This window comes from Gracilinanus agilis, chromosome 1 (assembly GCF_016433145.1).
Source record: "Gracilinanus agilis isolate LMUSP501 chromosome 1, AgileGrace, whole genome shotgun sequence".
Lineage (NCBI taxonomy): Eukaryota > Metazoa > Chordata > Mammalia > Didelphimorphia > Didelphidae > Gracilinanus > Gracilinanus agilis.
In genome coordinates this window covers 198421862-198434135 of record NC_058130.1, presented here as the reverse complement: position 1 = coordinate 198434135, position 12274 = coordinate 198421862, and the positions used below count along the sequence as shown (strand labels likewise).

At 37.5% G+C, this 12274-nt stretch overlaps 1 protein-coding gene across 1 annotated transcript in view; it reads left to right on the top strand.

Moving 5' to 3' along the window:
- Positions 1-3154, top strand: part of TRPM6 (transient receptor potential cation channel subfamily M member 6) — a 173585-nt gene extending 170431 nt beyond the window's left edge. Inside the window, exon 39 of the mRNA XM_044678581.1 lies at positions 2999-3154. Coding sequence (XP_044534516.1) covers positions 2999-3132 — 134 coding nt within the window. The 3' untranslated portion in view covers positions 3133-3154. The remainder of the gene's footprint in view (positions 1-2998) is intronic.
- Positions 3155-12274: the final 9120 nt, after the last annotated feature.

The following is a 12274-nucleotide window of genomic DNA, read 5'->3' as shown; positions in this document are numbered from 1 at the left end:
AAAACAAGTGGCTGAAGGAATCACCCCCAAACACCTCACTCTGATCTGAGTTCTTGCCACGTGATTTTCCTTCATTCCAAAAAGCTATGCTTTTAGTCTGGGTCAGCATGCTTAGGGCTTGCTTTTTTTCCCTCTCCACTTTAGTCACTAGAATGTTCCTTAAAAATAGGGCATGGCTTTTCCATTCTGAGGAACTTTTCACTTCTTATAGTAAGGTAACTTGCCCTTTCCAGATTGAGCTTTCTTTGCTACTGTGCAAAGTAAATTAATGGGAAAATTGAGAAGCCTAAAGGGTCATTCCTAGTCCAGTTAGTGAAGAATGAAGTCTACTCTTGCACTTATCCTCCACACATAAATGCTTTTTAATAAATAAGTGTTTTTAATGAATTCATTCATTCTAAAAACATGTGATGGCCAATGTGTCTGCATAAATAGAAAATTAGCCTAAAGTTCATAAGATCTGAGTTCAATTCCATCCTCTGACAAATATAACCGTGTGACCCTGGGCAAGGGACTTAACCTCTCAGTGTCCAAAGAAATTCCTTAAGACTCTTAAGTTGCAGAATAGTTAGTGGTAGGCATTGGTACAGTTTTCTCACCAGGACAAATGCCCTCATTCCAATTGATGTAAAAATTTCCAGTCCTGGATTAGCTTCAAATAGTTGTTAAAACAATAATATGTGGTGATAGATTTGAGTCAGTGGGACATAGAGATTTGAGGATGAGAGTGGTTGGGGCTGGTGTGAGTATCATATATTGACCTTACTTTAGTGGAAAGGATTTGTACCAAGGCCATCTGCTTATATGTTAGTATCTTGTATACCAGATTTTACTGTCTCTTGGTACTTAGACTTATTTGAAAACTGATTCATTAAAAAAAAACCCTTACCTTCTCTCCAAGTATCAATTCTAAGACAAATGGCAAAGGATACACAACTATTAAAGTTTGTGACCTGCCTGAGGTCATATAACTAGAAAATGTCTGAGGCCAGATTTGAACTTGGGTTTTCTGGGTAATAGGCATGGTGCTCTATCCATTGTGTAGTCCTAGCTGCTCCACTGCCTAATTTTTTTTTTTTTAACCCTTAACTTCTGTGTATTGGCTCCTCAGTGGAAGAGTGGTATGGGTGGGCAGTGGGGGTCAAGTGACTTGCCCAGGATCACACAGCTGGGAAGTATCTGAGGCCAGATTTGAACCTAGGACCTCCCGTCTCTGGGCCTGGCTCTCAATCCACTGAGCTACCCAGCTGCCCCCTGCCTAATTTGTTTTGAAGCTGACCAGACCAATCTCCAGAAGCTAAGGACATTGGGCAATGCCTGATGAAGCAAAGTGCAGGATTAAGCCATTATTTTTTACAATTTATTTCCTGAAGATCATTGAAATCAAATGAAGTGGTTTTTCCATAATTATCTCACCTTGTCTCCCAATTTATGTCTGGGGATATTTTTTGGAGGCCCTGAAATATTTGGATAATTACCTAATTCTTTAGGCACAATCTGTTTCTTTCTAATCTCCCAGCAATATCTCATTGATAATCTGAAATTCTCATATTATCCAATAATCTAAGCACTTTGACTTTAATAAATATTTTTAAAAAATAATTAATACTGTATTTTTGTTTTAAACAAAAAGCTAGCACTAGGATGGCTATCCAAATAGAATCTTCAGGCTGACAAATCTCAAAAATACTTTTGCAGCAATAAACTAGTCTTTGCATGTGCTGTAGCAGAGAACAGAGTTCATATTTTAGAACCAGGTGACCTAGATCATTTGTAGCAAGTCATCTAAGCTCTTTAGCCTTAATTTTCTTATCTATAAATAGGAATTACAATTTGCAATATTTATCTCACAAGATTGTTGTGAATAAAATATTTTGTAAACTTTAAAACATAATATATATCCATATATATTTTTTAAACCAGATCTATGATTTCATAGGAGCATAGACTTAGACCTGGAAGTTATCTCAGAGGTCACTGAGTTCACACATCCCCACCCACCCACCCCATTTTCCAGATAAGAAAAATTGAGGCCCAAAGAGTTTAAGTGACCTGTCTAGGTCCACACAGTCAATACATGTCAGAGTTTGGGCAGGTCTTCCTGTCTCTGCAATCATCTCTTTATTTATGATGCCATAATTTTCAAGTTGTTTTTATTTTCTTTCATTCTCAGAGGCATTGCTTTTCACCTGACTCATTCTTCTTAGTGTTGGATATTTCTCCTCCAATTCATTCACCAATAATTCCCTTAAATTAACAGTTGCATGTTTCCATTCTGAAAAAAATTTTGCTGATTATCCCTATTACTGAGTGATAACATGGCATAAAGGAGCTTGTCTAAAAGCCAGGAAGACTTTAGTTCAGGTAAATGAAAAGTAAAAAAAACTAAAACTAAAAACTTGTAAAGTCCTGTCTCTGATGCAAGCTGGATATGACACCCTGGGCAAGTCACTTAACCTCTAAGTAACTGGCAACTCTCTAAGGCTATAACTTGCGGAAAGTTATGGATTCCATTAGTAGAAGGAGTTTCCTCCTCAGGAGTTCCCTCCAACAGTAAAATAAAATCACCATTATTTGGGGGGGAACTGTCCCCCCACAACAACATACAACAAATCACTATTATTATCTCAACTTATGTTCATTTGGGGTTCAAATTCTTGGCTTTTCCATCCAAAGATGTAATTGAAAAATATCTCATTTATTATTGTGACCATCCAAACTAAGTTAAGGGCAGAAGGTATCAGTTAATTCTCTTTCCTTCCATCATTGAGATAGCAAGCCTCAGGACCAGCTTGATGAATCAGAGTAAAGACACATGGCAGTGTTTCTTGGTATCTGTGATTGAGAATCATTCTCAAGTTGTACTTGTTAAGTTTGTGAACTTGGACTGATTCCTATGGGAGGTTCCTTAGTCACTTGAAGCCTGGCTTGACCAGATGAATAGCTAGCTTACCTTCAAGGCTCTTGTGTGACTGTTTGACTTAACTTCTCCCCATAGATCTCAAAAGAAATGACTACAGTCCTGGGAGGATGAATTCTACTTTTCAACTTCAAAGAAAAATAGAACCAGCCAAAGAATCTATGGCAGAAGAGAGTGTTGGTGACCCCAAAGATGATCTCACACGCTTATAATGGAGAAGAATGGATAAAAGGGTCCCTGCTAATCCTATGAATTCTTGTACAAGCTCAATGTTGGGCAGTTTGAACACTTGTGTATATTCTATTACACTCTAGGGCTGATTCTAAGACTCAGCTTTTCAGATGAACATTTCTCTTATGCCAACAACCTAGTGGATTCTTGAAATATGGGCTCCTATAGTTCTTCACCCTCTGTATTAATATTTTTCATATATTCTTAATACTGATGTCTGGGAAAAGACAATTAGAAATCATGTTGGCATGTGGTTCATTGCATTTTTGCTTTGCCACTAAAACTTTAGTGGTTCAAAAGAGAGAATGAAGCCAAAGACATTGTGCAACTCTGCCTTTACTTAGATCCAATTTATGTACAAGTCAAAAGACATCATCAGTGATGTCATTTTGGTCCTCTTCTGAGTATGAAGGACAACAACCAACCAACCATATATACCTCTGTTCCTCTATTGGTCACTTAGGGCTTTTAGAAGTTAAACAATAGTTAGTCAAGAACCAATGGGATTCATTTAGTTAATTTTTCTTAAGTAAATGTTCTCTATGTTGCCTCTCATCATCACAAACAGCTATAGTATTTATTTATAATGTACAGAATGCACTTCTCTAGGCACTAACTCCTCCTCCCTCTTCTGTAGAACACAGGAGTGTGTGTGTGTGTGTGTGTGTGTGTGTGTGTGTGTGTGTGTGTGCACTGACAAAGGGGGAATGGAGAGAAACTGGAGTACCATTTGCATAGATTGTAGAACATCACTGATGCACAGACTGATTAGAAATTTAGAGCCCTGTTGAAACCTGGAAAGTCTCAGGGTGTTGTCACTGCACTGCACGATACCAGAAAATTTCAGGTTTCTCAGGAAACAAGAAGGTAAATGGAAAAAAAAACCCAATTCTTTTGTGCCTCATTCCAAGTACAAAAATAAACTGAACTGGAGGATACCACAGTTGTTTTTTGCTCCTCTAAGTTCGGGGGGGAATGTCAAAGAGATAAAGGAGGGTTTACTAAATTGTTTGCCAAAACATTCATTCCTTTTCTAGTTTCTAGTGCCACACATGTAGTGTCTTTGCAGGGGAAATAACTGTGTGTTCAGCCCAAGGGATAAAGATATGATTTCTGGTTGAAAACAGTAAAACAACATGGTATCAAAGAGAGGACTGTTTATATTTTTAAAGTACAACTGGAGAACATGTGATCATGAAGACAAATGCACTAAGGCACAAAGGAAAAAAAAATTCTGAAGGTCAGGAGATTTGCTTACACTTTCTAGACCAGATTTCCTTGGATGTGCTTTTTTTTTTTTTTTTCAGAACAAACTGTGTATGTAGATGGGAGATGCTTAGTTTGGGAGTGGTACTGCAGAAACAACACTGCTTCTGAAGTCAGAGGATGTTGTGGTGGTGATTGTTCTTGTTCAGTTTTTTTCATTTGGGTCCAACTCTTTGTGTTTGGGGTTTTCTTGGCAAATTACTAGAGTGGTTTGCCATTTCCTTCTCTGGCTCATTTTATAGATGAGGACATTGAGGCAAATAGGGTGAAGTGACTTGCCCAGATTCACAGAGCTCCTGTCTCAAACTAGATTTGAGTTCAGATCTTCCCGACTCCAGGGCCGGTACTCTTACCACTGTACCACCTAGCCGCTCCAAGAAAACTTTGCATCTGGTGCAACCTGTGCACCCTTTGGAAAGTTACTAAAACCTCCCTGTGCCTTGGTTTCCTCATCTATAAAATAAGGTCAGACTATTGAAAGCCTTTATATAATCTTGCATTGTTGCTATATTGGGAGCTTGAATACCCTGGCAACAGACATTTGGACACTGAAAACTATTCTGTGCATTAAATCCATAATTATTGCCATTATTCCAATTATTCCATTTGTAACCATTATTATATCCATTGTATCTATTATTAAATCTTTGTCTATTAAATTGCCCTCAAATCTACAGTCTTTCACTAGATGTCCAACCCTGTCACACAAAAAACACTGTCTTGGCCCTTGATATATGTTGCTATTATTATTGCTATTCCTTTCGGTGATATTTCTCTTGTCAGATGGTTGTACTGACTTTAGTGCTGCTACTGCCTTGATTTCACCTATCTCCTTCTCTTTTACCCTGTTATTTGCATCTTTTAATTGCTTATGGAGACTTTTAAGCAATATATTTTTGTCTTCAGAGGATCTATCCTTCTCCTGGGCATATACATAAGTAGCTTTCTGCTTTAATTGATCTAAGGAAAGCAACTCCCGATCTGGGTAATTGTCCAGAAAAAATTTCTTGACCCTAGGGACAGAATTCTGTACGAAAATCCTTTTGATATGCTCTATTGTATTCTCTTTCTGAGTGTTGAGCCCTAAGTGTGTCTCTGGGGCCTAATTCACTCAGTTAAGGAATGAATCTGGTGTTTTTTGACCAGTTTGCCTTTTTTTCTCAAATTTTGACCATGCATTTGGACACCTAGCATTGTTCTCTAGCACTTTTAGTATGGCCTTTCTAGCTTGTTTTAGTGTCCTAAATGCTGGTACTGAATTTAGTTCCATCTCCTCTCAATTCTCAGGCCAAGGTGTTAATCCATCTGTAGTTCTAGTTTCTTCCATAATCTTTGCTCTATCGTGTCTAGACTTAACCTAGATATTCCACATGTCTGAAAAATCCGGATCATACATCTTAATAAAGGATCTTATACTTTTTATAAATCTTCCTGGGTCATTATGGTAATTAGGGGTGTTTCTCTTAATTGTTTCCACTTCTCTTGCCTTTAATCTTATATGTTGTTTTATGTGGAAAACCTCATCATTGCGTACAATCAGTAAATTTCTAAGTGGAAACAAATTAACAGAGATGTCACCATTATCCTGGGCTTTCTGTTCTTTCTCTGCCCTAGTACCAAAAGCCTTAACAGTATCCTTCATTTTATTGTCCTTTAAATGCTGTACCAAACCAAAGCCAGTGTCCTGTAATCTTATCCTGTTTCATATACTCTTCCATGTTATTAATCTGTATCTGCATCAGCCGTAACACTGACTTCAATTCTGACTCTGCACTAACAATTTACCAGTACTCTAATGGTATATAACATACATTTCAATAGCAATGTATCCTATATATTATATATCCACAAAGAAGCACCACTGATATGTGTACTACCATATCCAACAAGGTTACCTCCCACATTATATCCTTTCAAAAGTAAGCCCCAGGGGGCAGCTGGGTAGCTCAGTGGAGTGAGAGTCAGGCCTAGAGACAGGAGGTCCTAGGTTCAAACCCGGCCTCAGCCACTTCCCAGCTGTGTGACCCTGGGCAAGTCACTTGGCCCCCATTGCCCACCCTTGCCAGTCTTCCACCTATGAGACAATACACCGAAGTACAAGGGTTTATTAAAAAAAAATCCTAAAAAAAAAAAATTAAAAAAAAAAAAGTAAGCCCCATTTTTATATGTTTGGGGATACCTTTAAATGAAAAATAAAGAGTACCCCACAATACATTCCATAACATCAGTACACAATTGTCCACTATATCCTCCATTGTTGTTAGTATCACACTTGGTAACAGTGCACTAGTGGTATTTAACTCCACTCCTATACAATTAATTAACACACAAAACAGTAATCACACAAAAGCAATAGCAATACAATAGACCAAGAACAACAAAAACACCCAAAGTAAAAACCAGAAGAAAAAAATCCAGAAAAAAAATGACAGAAAAAAGTTAAAATCCCTTTCCTGCAGCTTCAAAAATGGCTCTGGAGCAGTAAAAATACTCCAGAGAGTTTGTGAATGTGAGTTTGTTAGAATAATCTTTACTGGTTGGCTCAACCAACCACTGAAAAGCCCAATAGAATGTTGGGGCTCCGTCTTAAATTGGACTTTGCTCAGTTCACTTCCTAAGCTATCTCCCCACCCATCTGGGTTGTACCAACTGAAATAGGGGAATGGGGGAAGACAGGAAATACTTGGTGTGACAGTTAAAAACACAACTTAGCCAGGGGAACTAATTAACCTTCTTGTGAGTCCTTTAGGGTTTATATTGAGACAATAGGAAGTAACATTAAAGGATTTTAATAATGAATAAGGTGAGGCAAGTGGGTAATGGGACAAACTTCTTAACAGCTACAGGAGGGAAGAAACAGGGGTTTAGGTGGTTCAGGAAATCAGAGCAGGGAAGATAAAACTAATACTACACTATACTAGGCTAAATGCAAGCTTGACAGGGTTTTGGGGATCTCACTGCTTTCTCCAATGATGTTCTCAGCTGTCCCAGGGTCCAGGGTGTTGGTACGGGTCCACTGGGTCACTCCAATAGGCTGTCACAGGCCTGGAGGTCCACCCTCCAAAGCTACTGATCCAGACCTACTTGTAGTTCCTCAAAATGCAATCTAAATGGGGTTTCTCCAGTGACATCAGGGCACAAACTCCTCCACCAATGGCAAAAACTCCCAACTGTCCCAGAGTTCAAAAGCTCTGTGCCCTTTCAGCCACATTCCAAAAGCTCTTAGAATATTCAGCTCAAGCTTGCGTTTTCCAATATACTTTCTAAATTTTTCACCTATCTACCTTGACTTAATCCTTTTTATGCTATGTGGCCTCTGGAGTCCTTTTCCACTCTATATCTATGATTCTAAAGAAAGAATAACTTGGAAATCTGTCTCCTTTTAAAGTGTTGTAGTTCAGTGACCATGAATCACTTGAACTTGGAAAATTCAGGATCATCTTTATCCTCAGTCCTTGGTTTAGATAATTTGCTCTGGAACACTGGTTTTCAATGCTCAATCCTCCCAGCACGTCCAATTGCTGGGACAGAGAGCTAGACCTGTAGTCCAGAAGACTTTGGAGTCAGGAAGACAGGTTTTGATACTAACTGGCCAGGTGACCCTGGACCAATCACTTAACCTCCTTGGATCTCGGTTTCCTTATCTGTAAAATGTGTAAGGTAGAACTCAACCTTCAGGGTTCTAAATCTATGATCTAATGAATTCTTACTCTGGAAGACTGAGGATGCCATGCATATGGAAATGTTTGCTACTGACACTATTCAGGATGCTGTTTTATGAGTGGCAAGAAAGTCATTTTTCCCCTATAAGCCTTTAGGTTGGTCACAGATGGCATTTTATTTGATTTTGGAATAATGGTTAAGGAGGGTAGTCAGGCAGCAGAGAGAGGAACTCTACCAAAATGTTCATGTGTTTTTAGGGAATATATGTTTGACTAGTTTTGAAAATCTATAAAGGGTCTGTCTGATGCTTCTCACCTCTGTGTTTGCCAAACTAGAGATATAAACTTCGTGGTAAAATGTTTGTTACATAGAAGATGAAGCTTGAAGATAAATACTTACCAATTCTAAACTTTTGTACTCTTGCTGCTGTTTTTTTTTTTTTTTCAAAAATTTAAACCTACAGTCAGTAGCATTAGATTTTTTAAAAAGGTAAACTCTAAGAAGAAAATAATTGTAGGGATGGCAAATATGCAATGATCTAAATCTCAGGGACAACTATCTTGGGGTTCTCTAGGATTGATTTACATTGGCAAATTAAGTGACCTGCCTGTCACTTCTATCATCAAATAACATCTTCCTCCCTAAAGGTTATGAAACCCTTCTAAGTCTTGACTTAGGTCAATAGTTCTTGATGTCAGTCATGTTGGCTAAATGCTGACCTCTGAGAATTCACTCAGCTGGAAAATTCTTGAAGATTGATTATTCCTTTTCAAACAATCTGCCCAAAGGTCTTGCCAAATTTTTGGCCTTAGGGTCATACATTCCTTGCTCTGTCTTTCTTTTGACATAGATGGACTGTTGGAGGAGGATGATTTTTAACACATGGAGGTCCATATTTACTGACAGTTAGTCTAAGTGAGCCTTATCTAAACAGTCTCATGAAATCCCAAGATAACTATTATACCCAATAAATTGGGAATATATAACACATATATATTATATGTATAGGATTACCACTACATAACAAAGTAGTTTAAGGGAAAGATAGCTTGCTTTGAAATTGGGAAGACCCGGGTTCAAGTCTCAACTCTCACAAATTGTCTCCTTGACTCTGAATAAGTCACCAAATCTGGGAATTGTGAAACTGATCTGCTTTGAGAAGAGGGAGTTTTCTTTAAAAAAAATTCAATGTAGGGGCAGCTGGGTAGCTCAATGGATTGAGAGCCAGGCCTAGAGACAGGAGGTCCTAGGTTCAAATCTGGCCTCAGACACTTCCCAGCTGTGCGACTCTGGGCAAGTCACTTGACCCCCATTGCCCACCCTTACCCACTCTTCCACCTAAGAGCCAATGCACAGAAGTTAAGGGTTAAAAAAAATTTCATGTACCAATGAAGTCATAGGCCTGGAACAAAAATAAAAACAAAAAATCTAATTAGAAGAATAGTGTAGTAGGTAGAATATTAGTTATGAAATCAGGAAGAAATGAGCTCAAATCTTTCCTCTGTCATTTACTAGATATTTGACCATGGGTGAGTTACCTTTTTTCTTAAAAATTGATCATCAGATTACTTTCTTTAAAAACAATTATATTTTTCATTAACTTTTGTTTTTTATATCGCATTCATTTCAAAATGTAGCTCTCCTTCATTCTCTACAAATTGAGCTACCATTGCAGCAAAGATTTAAAAAGAAAAATAAACCCTACCAAAACTAGCTAACACATTAGCTTTGTCTGGCAGTATATTCCAAGTTTCACATACAATGACCCTCACCTCTGTAAGGAAGGGGGAGAGGTACATTTTTTTCAATTCTACCCTGGGAACCTCAGTTTCTTATCTAAGACCACCTATTAAATTATAGATATTATGGTCTGCAATGGTGGAGAGAGTTACTACATTGATGTATCTAATGAATAAAATTGTGGCTACTATTCTTGAAATAAGAGATTTATCTGATTACCAATTCTTTGGAATGTATCAAGTCCATTGCTCTATATTTTAATTTTCTAGGACATGGCCTTTTATAGACTACACACACACACACACACACACACACACACACACACATATACTTTTAACCTTTGCCTTCGGTCTTAGTATCAATTCTAAGACAGTAGAGCAGCAAGGGCTAGACAACTGGGGCTAACTGACTTGTCCAGTGTCACACAGTTAGGAAGTGTCTGAGGCCAGATTTGAACCCAGATCTTCCAGTTCTATGTTTAGTCTCCTAGGTACAATATCTTGAGAAGCAGTATGGATTAATAGATAGAAAGCTGACCTTGAAAGCAAGAACACCAGGGGGTCATGTCTGATCTGACCCTGGGTAAGTCACTTAAGGTTTAAGTGCTCCCTATCAGTGGTGTCAGACAAAAACTGAAACAAGGCTACTAAACTATAATAAGAATCCTTCCAAGCATGTATCGTCTCAGAGAATCACATATTTATGTGATCTATGTTTTATTACATTTTTATTTATTTTGTTAAATTTTTCTTAATGACATTTATGTTTGATACCTGCTCTAAGCAGCAATTTTTTCTTTATGACATCATATTTGACACCTCTGCTCTAAATAACTCCTTACAATTATAGGTTGAAGAAAAAGCTGCTCACCTCCCTGTTTGGAGGTTGGGGTTTCCTATAGTAATAAATTCACTGGCCCATTTCTTCTCCCTCTGTGTTAAGAACCAAACTCTCAGTTCTTATTCTCCTTATTCACTGTGGCATTGATAATGCCACACCACAGTTTTTCTACTCTCCTCAGTCTTGAAATAAAATGTTAATTCCCCAGAAGACCTCTAGAAACCATCACTTTATTCCTCTGAAAAAGAAGATAGATTGAAAAGTCATTTGAAAGATGGGCTGTTATCAAGATATGGCATTATTTTTTTGACTTGCATTTCTCCAAAGTATGAGAAAGGCAGAATTATTCTCAGAGGTTGGGATTTGAAGGCTGTATGTTTACCTCTTTGAAGTCTTGGTATTTAATTTTCTGTAGTCATTTCTTGGGCAATTTTCTAAGAAACTCGTTGAAGCTAATTTATCATAAGTTAAAGTCAAATGACAGAAAGGATTCCCCCCCCCCTCCCCTTAACAACATTCTATTCCACTGAGGTTAGCTTCTGAAGAAAAATGAGACTTAAAGAGTATTTCAGATCTCTTGCAACATGGGTGGGTGCATCGAATAGAAAGGGATCTGGAAACCACACTGATTTAGTCTTTGGCATATAAGATATTATCATGTGATCTTTCTTCAGAGTCCCTGATGTGCTAATAGAACTTTGCATTTTTATGATGTGAAAAGCTTTCCTTGAAAATAATTAGATAAATTCCTTAATATTTCAAGGAGGACTAGTTTCGTACTTAGAGCAATGGAAGTTAGAAGCCTTGGTCTCTCCTACTTCTTTCTCAGTCTTTTGGGTATTAATTGTATAATTCACTTAACCTTTCTGTTTCTTTCAACTGTGAAATGCAGAAAATGATACTTCTTCAAATGAAGGTGAGGAATAATGAAATCACAGTTGCAAAAATTCTTTGAACCTAATTTTAAAGGCATCTCTCAAGTATAATATGCAGCTCAATAAATAATAAAGAATTTTTATGTTTTGATATTTTATTATTTATTAATAATATTCTGGTTAAATGTAAACTCTTTGAGACTGGAATGTTTCATTTTTGTTTTTGTATTTTCAGTGTCTATTGTAGTACCTAACACATATTAGGCATTTAAATATTTTTTTAATTGATTGGATGTTTATAGGAGTTCTGTGTGTGTGTTCTTTTCTTCTTTGATTTTCTAAGTATGACAGGATACAAATTCCAGATACTGACTCCTTCAGATGATATGAGAATCTAGAAGGTCTTGCTTTACTGTATTAATGTGCCTTTAGTCTTAAGTTGGACCATTTTGGTGTATCAAACAAAATTCTTGGGGTGTTATAATATATTATATTCCTCACACAGAGATAGAGGAAAGTAGGGACAGGAGGAAGAATAGATGGATATGGGTGTTCAATATGGCTCAGAAGAGGACATATATTGGGTATATGGCTTGGTTGTAGTTTAGTGAATGCCTGAGTAAGGTTGCAGGTCTGAGAGTCTGAAGGGCAAAATAGTTGAGTGATGACAGAGAACTGCTAGGTCTTTGTTGGGATAATGGATTACACGTGAATTTTTTTTTTTTAATTAAATGACCAA